The 16,055-nt window shown below is 38.7% G+C and overlaps 1 protein-coding gene across 1 annotated transcript in view; it reads right to left on the reverse strand.

Moving 5' to 3' along the window:
• Positions 1–373: 373 nt before the first annotated feature.
• CFAP53 (cilia and flagella associated protein 53) overlaps positions 374–16,055 on the reverse strand; it is a 65,287-nt gene continuing 49,605 nt past the window's right edge. The window contains exons 6-8 of the mRNA XM_060029071.1: positions 12,386–12,602; positions 10,467–10,569; positions 374–616 (exon numbers count right to left, since the gene is read on the reverse strand). Of these exons, the coding sequence (XP_059885054.1) occupies positions 388–616; positions 10,467–10,569; positions 12,386–12,602 (549 nt within the window). The 3' untranslated portion in view covers positions 374–387. The remainder of the gene's footprint in view (positions 617–10,466; positions 10,570–12,385; positions 12,603–16,055) is intronic.

A 16,055-nucleotide genomic window follows, 5' to 3' on the forward strand; every position in this document is an offset into this window, starting at 1 on the left:
GGCTGATAGTCCCAGCTCTTCCTGCAAAAATGCCCTGCTAATATTGTGAATTATGTCTGTGAGAGAGAAGAGAAAGGAGGCAAGAGGAAATGGGCATATTGGCAGATGGATGGAAGAAAGTGAAGCTATTAATAAATGAACAAGAAAGGGAGGCATGGAGATAAATAAGGAAAATAACTATGTGATAGGAAGTAGATCATTCAGATTTGTCAGTCTATGAAATCTCAAAAAGGAACAGTTTAATCTGTAAGAAGAAACTTTCGTGGCATATAATTATGCAAACTCAGTATAAAAGAACAGTTTATCCATGAGTTAAAAGGGATATACAGGCATGCTATAGTTTAAAATAGTAAAAGACTGAGAAAAACTAGGTTGATGTTTATGAAACTATGGTGGAAGTTTATTAGGGCATGCTCTCCGCATGGGATGAATATTTCGGGGCAGCACTTGATGGGTGGACAGGATCTCCTGGATCTTGTCCTGGAAATTCTTCTCTGCTGTCATCCCTGCTTCAAACTCTCGGCGTTCCTCCTCCTTCTCCGCTTCACGGGCCTGCTGTTGGGAGCACATTTGCATCTGAAGTTGCTTCCTGTACTCCTGGGCTAAACTGGAGCGTCTAAGGTATCAGAAATGTCAAAGTATAAAACTGTCAAAGTAAGTATTTGGATTTATGTAGACCATTACACTTAAAATGTAATTTTTAAAGTCAAATTAAAATTCCCATTAAAATCAGGGTGAGTGGGGAAGAAACAGATGAAAAATTTAATAATGTGTTTATTACCCAGTAATAATTAAGACAACCTTAGAACAAATTGATTTTAGCGAGGGAATGTCTCTTCTTCATTCAAAATATTGACTGCTATGTGGAGAGAGCCCTTGGCCTCTCTCCATCCCCTCTCACTCCCCTCCAAGGAAGAAGGTAAAATGGAACAAGTTGTTCTGCCTATTTCTTGTCCGCTTTCTGTATCAAAGGGGGCATATTCTCCCTGCAGGGGAGGCCTGCAGTGGTCTGGCACTGCTGGTGACTGGGTGGGTTGCTGGTGACCGGGTGGGTAAGTTTGACTCATTCTGTTCAGTATTAACTAGATGATTTCCTCCATATATAAGCCACAGTTAAAAATATATAAGCCACATTTTAAAATTTATAGTGATTTTTTTTACTGTGGTAAAAAACACATAATGTAAAATTTACCATCTTAACCATTTTTAAGTGTACAGTTCAGTAGTGTTAAGTATATTCACATTGTTGTGAAGCAGATCTCCAGAACTTTTCGTCTTGCAAATCTGAAACTCTATATCCATTAAACAACAACTCTTTTTTGTCCCCTCCCACCAGCCCTCGGTAACCACCATTCTACTTGCTGTCTTTATGAATTTGACTATTCTAGGTACCTCAAGTAAGTGAGATCATACAGCATCTGTCTTTTTGTGACTGGTTTATTTTACTTAGCACGTCCCCAAGGTTCATCCATGCTGTAGTATCTGACAGGATTTCCTTCCGTTTTAAAGCTGAATAATATTCAGCTGTATGTACATACCACACTTTGTTTATCCATTCACCTGTTAATGGATATTTGGGTTATTTCCACCTTGGCTACTGTGAATAGTGCTGCTATGAACACAAGTATACAAACATCTCTTTAAGGTCCTGCTTTCATTTATTTTGGATTTATACCCAGAAGTGGGATTACTGGATCATATGGTATTTCTATTTTTAATTTTTTGAGGAAACTTCATATTGTTTTCCATAGCAGTTTTACCATTTTACAATCTATAAGCCACATTATTAATATAAGACTTTATCAGAAATAGAGATTACAGCATGCATACGCCTCTGTGTGGCAGATTCCATTTTCCAAAGACTGCCACAGTGATATCGCCCCCTCTCATATGCTCTTCTGCAATGTGGACCTCTACTCCCCTATCAAGAGGTGGAGCTTATTTCTCCATCCCACTGAATCTAGATGGGCCCCATGGCTGCTTTTTTTTTTTTTTTTTTTTTTTTTTGCAGTACGTGGGCCTCTCACTGCCGTGGCCTCCCGTTACGGAGCACAGGCTCCGGACGCGCAGGCTCAGTGGCCATGGCTCACGGGTCCAGCCGCTCCGCGGCATGTGGGATCCTCCCAGACCAGGGCACGAACCCGTGTCCCCTGCATCGGCAGGCGGACTCCCAACCACTGCGCCACTGGCTGCTTTTTATGGCCAACAGAATATGACAGAAATGATGCTATACCAATCCTAGATGTAGTCCTTAATTGGCCTGGCAGCTTGCTCTTCCTGTCTCTTGGAATGCTTGCTGTTGGAACTATCCCTCTCAAAACCAGCTACCACACTGTAAGAACCCCAAGCCACATGGAGAGGCCATGTGTAGGTGTTCCAGCTGGTAATACCAGATGAGATCCCCAGGCACAGTCAGTACATGCTACAAGCTATATGAATAGGTATCTTAGGTGTGCATTCCAGCTGAGCCTTCTCATGAATGTAGCCCCAGCCAGCATCTGACTTGAACCACATGAGAGACCCCAAGCAAGAACCACCCAGCTGAGCCTTGTCAACCACAGAATCATGAGACATAATCATAACTCACTTTAAACCACAAATTTGGGGGTGTGTTGTTATACACCAGTAGGTAACTGTAATACCTTCTGCTCACACTACTTTTCTTATTTCTCAGTTGACTCAAAAGTTGGGCAGGGGCTTAGGACCTGCACAGAAGGGGAGAGGCAGCACGTTGAAAGGAGGGCCTCTGGAGTGTGGGGGTCCAGAAGTTTGGAGATGGAGAAACTGAGGCATGGAAAATAAAATAGGCTGCCCAAGTTTGCACAGCTGCTGTGTGGCTAACAGGGTCTTGGTGCTCCTGCCAGGTGTTCGGCCTGAACCTCTGAGGTGGGAGAGCCAAGTTCAGGACATTGGTCCAGCAGAGACCTCCTGGCCCCACGTAATATCAATTGGCGAGAGCTCTCCCAGAGATCTCCGTCTCAACGCTAAGACCCAGCTCCACTCAATGACCAGCAACCTCAAGGGCTGGACACCCAATGCCAAACAACTAGCAAGACAGGAACACAACCCCACCCATTAGTAGAGAGGCTGCCTAAAATCATAATAAGGTTACAAACACCCCAAAACACACCATTGGATGCAGTCCTGCCCACCAGAAAGACAAGATGCAGGCTCATCAACCAGAACACAGGCACCAACCCCTCCACCAGGAGGCCTACAACCCACTGAACCAACCTTAGCCACTGCGGACAGACACCAAAAACAATGGGAACTACGAACCTGCAGCCTGTGAAAAGGAGACCCCAAACACAGTAAGTTAAGCAAAATGAGAAGACAGAGAAATACACAGCAGATGAAGGAGCAAGGAAAAAACCCACCCGACCAAAACAATGAACAGAAAATAGGCAGTCTACCTGAAAAAGAATTCAGAGTAATGATAATAAAGATGATCCAAAATCTTGGAAATAGAAGGAGAAAATACAGGAAACATTTAAGAAGGACCTGGAAGAACTAAAGACCAAACAAACAATGATGAACAACACAATAAATGAAATTAAAAATTCTCTAGAAGGAATCAATAGCAGAAGAACGGATAAGTGACCTGGAAGATGAAATACTGGAAATAACTACTGCAGAGCAGAATAAAGAAAAAAGAATGAAAAGAATTGAGGACAGTCTCAGAGATCTCTGGGACAACATTAAATGCACCAACATTTGAATTATAGGGGTCCCAGAAGAAGAAGACAAAAAGAAAGGGACTGAGAGAATATTTGAAGAGATTATAGTTGAAAACTACCCTAACATGGGAAAGGAAATAGCCAATCAAGTCCAGGAAGCACAAAGAGTCCGACAGAGAATAATTCCAAGGAGAAACATGCCAAGACACATATTAATCAAACTATCAAAAATTAAATACAAAGAAAAAATATTAAAAGCAGCAAGGGAAAAGTAACAAATAACATACAAGGGAATCCCCATAAGGTTAACACCTGATCTTTCAGCAGAAACTCTGCAAGCCAGAAGGGAGTGGCAGGACATATTTAAAGTGATGAAAGGGAAAAACCTACAACCAAGATTACTCTATCCAGCAAGGATCTCATCCAGATTCGACAGAGAAAATAAAACCTTTACAGACAAGAAAAACCTAAGAGAATTCAGCACCACCAAACCAGCTTTACAACAAATGCTAAAGGAACTTCCCTAGGCAGAAAACACAAGAGAAGGAAAAGACCTACAATAACAAACCCAAAACAATTAACAAAATGATAATAGGAACATACATATCAATAACTACCTAAAATGTAAATGGATTAAATGCTCCAACCAAAAGACATAGATTGGCTGAATGGATACAGAAACAAGACCCATATATATGCTGTCTACAAGAGACCCACTTCAGACCTAGGGACACATACAGACTGAAAGTGAGGGGATAGAAAAAGATATTCCATGAAAATGAAAATCAAAAGAAAGCTGGATTAGCAAGTCTTATTATCAGAAAATATAGACTTTAAAATAAAGACTATTACAAGAGACAAAGAAGGACACTACATAATGATTAAGGGATCAAACCAAGAAGAAGATATAACAATTTTAAGTATTTATGTACCCAACATAGGAGCACCTCAATACATAAGGCAAATACTAACAGCCATAAAAGGGGAAATCAACAGTAACACAAGCAAAGTAGGTGACTTTAACACCCCACTTTCACTAAAGGACAGATCATCCAAAATGAAAATAAATAAGGAAACACAAGCATGAAATGATACATTAAACAAGATGGACTTAATTGATATTTATACGACACTCCATCTAAAAACAACAGAATACACTTTCTTCTCAAGTGCTCATGGAACATTCTCTAGGACAGATCATATCTTGGGACACAAATCAGCTTTGGTAAATTAAAAAACTTGAAATCTTGTCAAGAATCTTTTCTGACCACACACTATGAGACTAGATATCAATTACAGGAAAAAATCTGTAAAAGATACAAACACATGGAGACCAAAGAATACACTACTTAATAACCAAGAGATCACTGAAGAAATCAAAGAGGTAATCAAAAAATACCTAGAGACAAATGACAATGAAAACACGATGACCCAAAACCTATGGGATGCAGCAAAAGCAGTTCTAAGAGGGAAGTTTAGAGCAATACAATCCTACCTCAAGAAACAAGAAACATCTCAAATAAACAACGTAAACTTACACCTAAAACAATCAGAGAAAAAAGAACAAAAAAACCCAAAGGTAGCAGAAGGAAAGAAATCATAAACGTCAGATCAGAAATAAATGAAAAAGAAATGAAGGAAACGATAGCAAAGATCAATAAAACTAAAAGCTGGTTCTTTGAGAAGATAAAGAAAATTGATAACCATTAGCCAGACTCATCAAGATAAAAAGGGAGAAGACTCAAATCAACAGAATTAGAAACGAAAAAGGAGAAGTAACAACTGACACTGCAGAAATACAAAGGATCATGAGAGATTACTACAAGCAACTCTATGCCAATAAAATGGACAATCTGGAAGAAATGGACACATTCGTAGAAAAGCACAACCTTCTGAGACTGAACCAGGAGGAAATAGAAAATCTAAACAGACCAATCACAAGCACTGAAATTGAAACTGTGATTAAAAATCTTCCAACAAACAAAAGTCCAGTACCAGATGGCTTCACAGGCAAATTCTATCAAACATTTAGAGAAGAGCTAACACTTATCCTTCTCAAACTCTTCCAAATATAGCAGAGGGAGGAACACTCCCATACTTATTCTAAGGGCCACCATCACCCTGATACCAAAACCAGACAAAGATGTCACAACGAAAGAAAACTACAGGCCAATATCACTGATGAACATAGATGCAAAAATCCTCAATAAAATACTAGTAAACAAAATCCAACAGCACATTAAAAGGATCATACATCATGATCAAGTGGGGCTTATCCCAGGAATGCAAGGATTCTTCAATATACGCAAATCAATCAATGTGATACACCATATTAACAAACTGAAGGAGAAAATTCATATGATCCTCTCAATAGATGCAGAATAAACTTTTGACAAAATCCAACATCCATTTATGATAAAAACCCTCCAGAAACTAGGCATAGAGGGAACTTACCTCAACATAATAAAGGTCATATATGACAAACCCACAGCCAACACAGTTCTCAATGGTGAAAAACTGAAAGCATTTCCTCCAAGATCAGGAACAAGACAAGTTTGCCCACTCTCACCACTATTATTCAACATTGTTTTGGAAGTTTTAGCCACAGCAATCAGAGAAGAAAAAGAAATAAAAGGAATCCAAATCGGAAAAGAAGTAAAGCTGTCACTGTTTGCAGATGACATGATACTATACATAGAGAATCCTAAAGATGCTACCAGAAAACTACTAGCGCTAATCAATGAATTTGGTAAAGCAGCAGGATACAAAATTAATGCACAGAAATCTCTTGCAATCCTATACACTAGTGATGAAAAAGCGGAAAGAGAAATTAAGGAAACACTCCCATTTACCACTGCAACAAAAGAATAAAATATCTAGGAATAAACCTACCTAAGGAGACAAAAGACCTGTATACAGAAAACTATAAGACACTGATGAAAGAAATTAAAGATGATACAAACAGGTGGAGAGATATACCATGTTCTTGGATTGGAAGAATCAATATTGTGCAAATGACTCTACTACCCAAAGCAATATACAGATTCAATGCAATCCCTATTAAAGTACCACTGACATTTTTCACAGCACTAGAACAAAATATTTCACAATTTGTATGGAAACACAAAAGACCCCAAATAGCCAAAGCAATCTTGTAAAGAAAAATGGAGCTGCAGGAATCAGGCTCCCTGACTTCAGACTATACTACAAAGCTACAGTAATCAAGACAATATGGTACTGGCAAAAAACCAGAAATATAGATCAATGGAACAGGATGGAAAGCCCAGAGATAAACACATGCACATATGGTCACCTTATTTTTGGTAAAGGAGGCAAGAATATACAGTGGAGAAAAGACAGCCTCTTCAAGAAGTGGTGCTGGGAAATCTAGACAGCTACATGTAAAAGAATGAAATTAGAACTCTCCCTAACACTATTCACAAAAATAAACTCAAAATGGATTAAAGACCTAAATGTAAGGCCAGACACTGTCAAACTCTTAGAGGAAAACATAGGCAGAACACTCTATGACATAAATCACAGCAAGATCCTTTTTGACCCACCTCCTAGAGAAATGGAAATAGAAACAAAAATAAACAAATGGGACCTAATGAAACTTAAAAGCTTTTGCACAGCAAACGAAAACATAAACAAGACAAAAGGACAGCCCTCACAATGGGAGAAAATATTTGCAAATGAAGTAACTGACAAAAGATTAACCTCTAAAATTTACAAGCAGCTCATGCAACTCAATATCAAAGAAACAAACAACCCAATCCAAAAATGGGCAGAAGACCTAAATAGACCTTTCTCCAAAGAAGATATACAGATTGCCAACAAACACATGAAAGGATGCTCAACATCACTAATTATTAGAGACATGCAAACCAAAACTACAATGAGGTATCACCTCACACCAGTCAGAATGGCCATCATCAAAATATCTACAAACAATAAATGCTGGAGAAGGTGTGGAGAAAAGGGAACCCTCTTGCACTGTTGGTGGGAATGTAAATTGATACAGCCACTATGGAGAACAGTATGGAGGTTCCTTAAAAAACTAAAAATAGAACTACCATACGATCCAGCAATCCTACTACTGGGCATATACCCAGAGAAAACCATAATTCAAAAAGAGTCATGTACCAAAATGTTCACTGCAGCTCTATTTACAATAGCCAGGACATGGACGCAACCTCAGTGTCCATCGACAGATGAATGGATAAAGAAGATGTGGCACATATATACAATGGAATATTACTCAGCCATAAAAAGAAAAGAAATTGAGTTATTTGTAGTGAGGTGTATGGACATAGAGTCTGTCATACAGAGTTAAGTAAGTCAGAAAGAGAAAGACAAATACCATATGCTAACACATATATATGGAATCTAAGAAAAAAAAATGTCATGAAGAACCTAGGGGTAACACAGGAATAAAGACACAGACCTACTAGAGAATGGACTTGGGATATGGGGAGGGGGAAGGGTAAGCTGTGACAAAGCGAGTAATAGGCATGGACATATATACACTACCAAATGTAAGGTAGATAGTTAGTGGGAAGCAGCCGCATAGCACAGGGAGATCAGCTCGGTGCTTTGTGAGTGCCTGGAGGGGTGGGGTAGGGAGGGTGGGAGGGAGGGAGATGCAAGAGCGAAGATATATGGGAACATATTTATATGTATAACTGATTCACTTTGTTATAAAGCAGAAACTAACACACCATTGTAAAGCAATTATACTCCAATAAAGATGTAAAAAAAAAAACAAATACCATATGCTAACACAAGATATGGAATCTAAAAAAAAAAGGGGGGGGGAAAGGGGGGGTTCTGAAGAACCTAGGGGCAGGACAGGAATAAAGACACAGACGTAGAGAATGGACTTGAGGACACAGGGAGGGGGAAGGGTAAGCTGGGATGAAGTGAGAGAGTGGACTGGACATATATACACTAGCAAATGTAAAATAGATAGCTAGTGGGAAGCAGCCGCATAGCACAGGGAGATCAGCTCTGTGCTATGTGACCACCTAGAGGGGTGGGATAGGGAGGGTGGGAGGGAGACGCAAGAGGGAGGAGATATGGGGATGTGTGTTTATATATAGCTGGTTCACTTTGTTATACAGCAGAAACTAACACACCATTGTAAAGCGATTATACTCCAATAAAGGTGTTAAAAAAAAAAAACAGGACACTGGGTTAAATTTGAATTTCAGATTAAAAAATATGTATTTACATACATTATAAATATATTTAATATTTTATAAACCTAAATAAATACATTCTGAAGCAAAACGGAAAAAAGAGAAAATAGACTCATGTACCATAATGTTCATTGCAGCACTATTTGCAATAGCCAGGACATGGAAGCAACCTAAGTGTCCATCGACAGATGAATGGATAAAGAAGTTGTGGCACATATATACAATGGAATATTACTCAGCCATAAAAAGAAACGAAATTGAGTTATTTGTAGTGAGGTGGATGGACCCAGAGTCTGTCATACAGAGTGAAGTAGAACCTAGGGGCAGGACAGGAATAAAGATGCAGACGTAGAGAATGGACTTGAGGACACGGGGAGGGGGAAGGGTAAGCTGGGATGAAGTGAGAGAGTGGCATGGACATATATACACTACGAAATGTAAAACAGGTAGTGGGAAGCAGCCGCATAGCACAGGGAGATCAGCTAGGTGCTCTGTGAGCACCTAGAGGGGTGGGATACGGAGGGTGGGGGGGAGACGCAAGAGGGAGGGGACATGGGGATATATGTATACGTAGAGCGGATTCACTTTATGATATAGCAGAAAGTAACACACCATTGGAAAGCAATTATACTCCAATAAAGATGTTAAAATAAGAAAAAAATAAAAGTTGGGCAGGGAAGAGAGTTGTTATTCATTAAATTCCCTTCACATCTCCAACAACAGACTTTTCAAAAGTGAGAAGGAAGGACCTCCAGAGCAGAACAAGTAGAGGAAGTCAGTAGGGTCGGCCAGATATTGTTGGTAGTGCCCCCCAAGTAACAATAGGCTCAGGTATATAAACCATACTCTTCCTATAAAGAAGAGAGCTTATTTCTATGCACCAAATATGGGTGAGCCGGGGAACAGGCCCTAGGTACAGGGAGGGTGACCAGCAATTAGAGGAGCCAGGTCCTCTTTCTCCACCACACTGGTCACCTGAATTGGGTGTCATAGTCATCAGTGAGAAGGGACTGCTATGATCTGTGAAAGGCTGCAAGGAGGCATCAGCCAATTTTCTCTACCTGAGCCTGATTATGGTGATCAGAGGGACACTTGCCCGAGGAGGGAAGTGGTACATCTCAAAGCACCCAGAGCACTTCAGTTTTCCAGCTCAGCGAGGCTACAAAAAGTCTTCCTGGGACATTTGCATGGAATCATAACCCCATAAGCCATTTCTGTTAATCTAACTAATTAGGTCATGCTGTATTTCCGGGTTTATTTCATGGGGGAAAAAACATTTCATTATGATTTAGGGTTGGTGCCTACTTTATAAAAAATGTTTCTAATTTGTTTTATTTTTTAAGATGTTTATCTAGTTTAATACCTAATGTGTATAATCAGAATTACACAATGTACAGAATTTAATTTTACCAAAATGGTTGTTGCTTATTTTTATATGAAATTTTATAAACTGAATTGAGCTTTTAGGACAAACGTAAGACTGATGTAAAATAACATCAATAATACATGAATTATGGCACATTGTCTTCTATGCTAAAAATCTCCTATTTTTGGTTAGTTAGTAATAATAAAGAAAACAAAATCATACCTTGTAAAATCCTCCCTCTCTTCACGGTTAAGCTCTTTAAGACCTTCATTTATGCATTCCTGTTCCATAGCACGTTCTTCCTGTTCTTTTGCTTTTCGTTGCACTAAGAAAGACAAAAGTAATTTTTGCTGAATGACTTTTTTTTTTTTTTGCGGTACGCGGGCCTCTCACTGCTGTGGCCTCTCGCGTTGCGGAGCACAGGCTCCGGACGCCCAGGCTCAGCGGGCCACGGCTCACGGGACCAGCCACTCCGCGGCATGTGGGATCTTCCCAGACCGGGGCATGAATCCCCCTCCCCTGCATTGGCAGGCGGACTCTCAACCACTGCGCCACCAGGGAAGCCCGCTGAATGACTTTTTCAGAAAAGACTTGCTGACATCTTTCGGGGCATCAATGCCATATTGTCTTTAGAAAGGCAGAGCTTAGAATCACTGGGCTGGATCTTAGCTTAATAAGGTAGAAGTAGTCATCTCCTTTAAGGAAAGAATAGGGTTTAGATTCATAAGTGCTGCAATCTACAGAGATTTTCTCTTAATCATTTGTCATTGAAATCTATGATCAGCCTTTTTCATACCAGATTACCACTGTTTGAACACTTCTCACCTTTCTCTTCTTGAGGACAAACAGTTCTATTGCCATTTATATTAATAGGGGACTTTATTTATTACAAAATAAGTATTGGAAAAACAGTATGTAAGTCTCTTATAAATTAAATAAGGAAAACTTAAACAACCCAGTAGGTAAAAAAATGACAGAACAGAGTTCACAAAAGAATAAATAAAACCAGGCAATATACATCTAAAATGTACATATCTTTGGTCCCAAATCCATTTACAGGAATTTATCTTAATCATATATGAGCCAAAAAACCTATGTACAGAGACAGTAACCTCCAATGCTAACACAGGAGGAAAAAGATTCAAAACAAGCTGAAGGGCCATTAGCTGTGTTTAGGTAAAATAAATTATGGTCCATTTTTATAATGGATTTCTAGGCAGCATTACAAATCTTACAACTGAAGAAAAATAACCTGGAAAAATGTTAATGATAAGTGGGAAATGCAGGCTGTAAAAAAATATATACAACAAGATCCTAATTGGTGAGGGGAAATGACATATATAATAAAAAATACTCGAAGGAAATACAGGAAGTTGTGAACAGTAGCTATTCCTGGGTGGTGCATTATGGTTGATTTTATTTCCTTGTTTATAAATGGTTCCAAATACTTAAATTTTCCATGTTTTCTCAATATATTCTAAAATATTTATCATGGGACAATACAGAAATCATTTTATCATAGAAGCTTTCTTCTCATTTCTTAAAACTCCATCTAATACTGGCTTAACAATTTTCAACTGCCATTATAATTCCTGGAGTGGAGAATTAACCAGTGGAACCAAGATGAGCTTTCTCTTGCAAAGACAGCTAGTGTGAAGTCCATAGTACCCTACTAGTAAATGTTTACATCTGGGTATAGAAATCCTCTCAACAAATATTTCCTTCTGTGACCAAGCACTGAAGCTGAGGGAATTCAGTGGTATGCTAAGAGATGTGAACAAGCAATGGTGAGAACCCCAGAAAGAAGATTTATTATGAATAGAGGAACACAGAGGGCCTCTCAAGGAATGAGATATTTGAGCTGGCCTTGAAGGATGTCCAGGATTTCTCAAGATCAAAAGTATCATAGGGAGAGAAAACTACACAAGCAAAGGCATGCAAGTATGGATGTATGGAGACAACTGCAGAAAGATATTCAAATATTCAATTAGGTAAGGTCCCTGCAAAGCAGCGATCTTGCCTTAATCCTTTTTACATTCTTCATAGTATTTCACACATAATACTTATTTAATAAATATTTTGGTTGCTACTTAAATTGAATTAAGGCCCAAATATAATATAATTATAATTAATTTCCTTACACTTTTCTTGAACTTGCAGTTTTCTTGTACACATGACCTCATTCAAAAGTTGTTTTCTTGCCTCCTTTTTAAGTCTCAGCTCCTTGTCCTTCTCAGCAATCTTCTTTTCCTTCTCTTTCTCAAACATTCTGTCCAGTTCTTTCTCCTGAGCTTTTTCTTCCTCACGCCGCTGTGCCAAGTACTGATGATATATCTTCTGTTCTCTTATCATATCTTCCTACATAACATAAAAATTACCTCATGTTGTTAAAACTTTTAGGTGCAATAATGATATAGAGGATAAGTTTTAAAATAATCTTTTAGAGCTACAATTCCAATATTTCAGAATTACATACTGAAACATTTACAGATATTGTAAAATATTATTTCTAGGGTTTACTTAAAAATGTTCGGGGTGGGGCTTCCCTGGTAGCGCAGTGGTTAAGAATCCGCCTGCCAATGCAGGGGACATGGGTTCGATCCCTGGTCCGGGAAGATCCCATATGCCGCGGAGCAACTAAGCCCATGCGCCACAGATATGGAGCCTGTGCTCTAGAGCCCGCAAGCCACAACTACTGAGCCCACATGCCACAACTACTGAAGCCCACGCGCCTCGAGCCTGTGCTCCACAACAAGAGAAGCCACTGCAATGAGAAACTCACACGCCACAACAAAGAGTAGCCCCCGCTTGCTGCAACTAGAGAAAGTCCACATGCAGCAACGAAGACCCAATGTAGCCAAAAATAAATAAATAAATTTATTAAAAAAAAATTCGGGTGACAGTGGAAAATGGGTGGGAGGGACAGATGAAACAAGAATAGCTATTGGTTGATGGTTGTTGAAGTTAGGAAATTGATGCATGGGGGTTCATTGTACTATTCTTTGCAACTGTTTGAAATGTTTTATAACACATTTTTGAACAGTTCAAATAGTAATTCAAATACTTTCTCAAAGAAGTTCCCAAATAATTTTCAATTATACAACTTTATTTTAATTTAGGTAGATGAAATATCAACCTGATAAAATAAGTCGCTACTATTATTACAGCACTGTCTTTGACTAGAAGATGAGTTAGTTGATAATTTACAACAGCAAATGTCAATCTTAGTTACACTTTGAAATCACCTGGGGAGCTTTAAAAAGTGCTAAGTCTCACCCCTCGAGATTCCTATCTAATGGATAGCTTTTAAGTTCCCCAGGTGATTTGACTGTGCAGCTAAGGCTGTGAACTAGGCTTTATAACACAGGTAATTTCAGTTGCCTTCTGTCTTTCATGGTATTATATTTGTGCTGTTCGATCCAATCTGTGATCTCTTTTGAGAATATCACAGATTTGAGGTAGAACTAGCAAGATCTGACGGTGTAGCTGCACCCTCAGAATGGCTTGTATACATAGTTTCATACTTTGGGGAATAATTTAACAAAAGAAGTGCAAACCTTATACTCTGAAAACTAAGAAGCATTACTGAAAAAAATTAAAGAAGACCTAAATAAATGGAAAGATATCCGATGTTCATGGATCAGAAGACAATATTGTTAAAATGGCAATTATCCCCAAATTGGTCTATAAATTCAAAATAATCCCTATCAAAATCCCAGTTGGTTTCTTTGCAGAAATTGACAAGCTGATCCTAAATTCAAATGGAAATTCAAGGGAGCTGGAATAGCCAAAACAATTTGAAAATGAAGAACAAAGTTGGAAAATTCACATTTCCTGATTTCAAACTTACTACAAATCTATAGTGATCAAGACATGATATTGGCCTAGGAATGGATATATAGATTAATGGAATAGAACCGAGAGTCCAAAATAAACCCTCACATTTACTGTCAATTGATTTTTGACATAGTGCCAAGACAATTCAATAGAGGAAAAATAGTCTCTTCAACAAATGGTGCTGGGACAACTGGATATCCACATGCAAAAGAATGAAGTTAGGCCTCTACCTCATACCATATACAAAAGTTAACTCAAAATGGATCACAGGCAGGTACTTCTCTGGCAGTCCAGTGGTTAAGACTTCACCTTCCCATGCAGGGGGTGTGGGTTCAATCCCTGGTCAGGGAGCTAAGATCCCACATGCCTCGCGGCCAAAAAACCAAAACATAAAACAGAAATAATATTGTAACAAATTCAATAAAGACTTTAAAAATGCTCCACATCAAAAAAATCTTTAAAAAAAATGGATCAAAGGCCTAAATGTAAGAGCTAAAACTATAAAACTTTAAGAAGAAAACAGGACATCTTCATGACCTTGGGGTAATAAGAGTGTTTTAGATATGACACCAAAAAGCACAAGCAACAACAGAAAATATAGATAAATTTTACTTCATCAAAATTTAAAACTCTTGTACTTCAAGGGACTCCATCAAGAGTGAAAAGGCGACCCACAGAATGAGAAAAATATTTACAGATCACTTATGTGATAAGGGATTTGTGTCTAGAACATAAAAAGAGCTCCTACAACTCAATAATAAAAAGACAAGCCAGTTAAAAACTGGGCAAATAACTTGAATATACTTCTTAAGACTTCAGTAGCCTTTAGATAGATTACTCCAAGGAAGATATATAAGTGGCCAATATGCACAGAAAAAGAGGCTCAACGTTATTACTCATTAGGGAAATGCAAATGAAAACCACAGTGACATACTACTTTAGACAAACTAGGATGGTTAAAATAAAAAAGACAGACAATAACAAATGTTAACAAGCATGTGGAAAAATCAGAACCCTCCTAAGTATGTGAGAATGTAGAACAGTGAAGCCACTTTGAAAAACAATTTGGTGATCACTCACAAGCTTAAACATAGAGTCAGTAATTCTACTCCTAGGTATATGCCCAAGAGAAACAAAAATATATGTCCAAACAAAAATTCACATATGAATGTTCACATTAGCATTATTCATAATAGCAAAAAAGTAGAAACAACTCAAATGCCCATCAACTGACAAATGTATGAACAAAATGTGGTATATCCATACACTGACATACTATTCAGCCGTATAAAGGCATAAACTACTCATACAGGTTACAACATGGATAAGCCTTGAAAACATTATGCTGAGTGAAAGAAGCCAGTCAGAAGATCCCATAATATATGATTTCATTCATATGAAAGTCCAGAATAGGGAATCAATAGAGACAGACTATTAGTAGTTGCTTAGGATTGGGGGTGGAGGGAGGGGAAGAGGGAAAGTGGGATAATAAAAATGTTCTAAAATCAACTGTGGTGATGGTTGCACTAAAATCCATTGAAATGTACACTTTAAATGGGTGAGTTGTATGTTTTATGAATGATACCTTAATGGAGCTGTTAAGAAATTAATAAAAAAAATCCAATTGAGAAGAAAAAGCTCAATAGCAAAAATAGTAAGAAAGAAAGAAAGAGAAAGAAAGAAAGAGAAAAATCAAATAAGCAATCCAATCAGAAAATGGGCAAAAGATATCAGAAGACATTTGGTTGAAGAGGATATACAGATGGCAAATAAGCACATTAAAAGTTGGTCAGGGCTTCCCTGGTGGCGCAGTGGTTGAGAGTCCGCCTGCTGATGCAGGGGACGTGGGTTCGTGCCCCGGTCTGGGAAGATCCCACATGCCGCGGAGCGGCTGGGCCCGTGAGCCATGGCCGCTGAGCCTGCGCGTCTGGAGCCTGTGCTCTGCAACGGGAGAGGCCACAACAGTGAGAGGCC

The sequence above is a fragment of the Delphinus delphis genome, chromosome 13, assembly GCF_949987515.2.
Source record: "Delphinus delphis chromosome 13, mDelDel1.2, whole genome shotgun sequence".
NCBI lineage: Eukaryota > Metazoa > Chordata > Mammalia > Artiodactyla > Delphinidae > Delphinus > Delphinus delphis.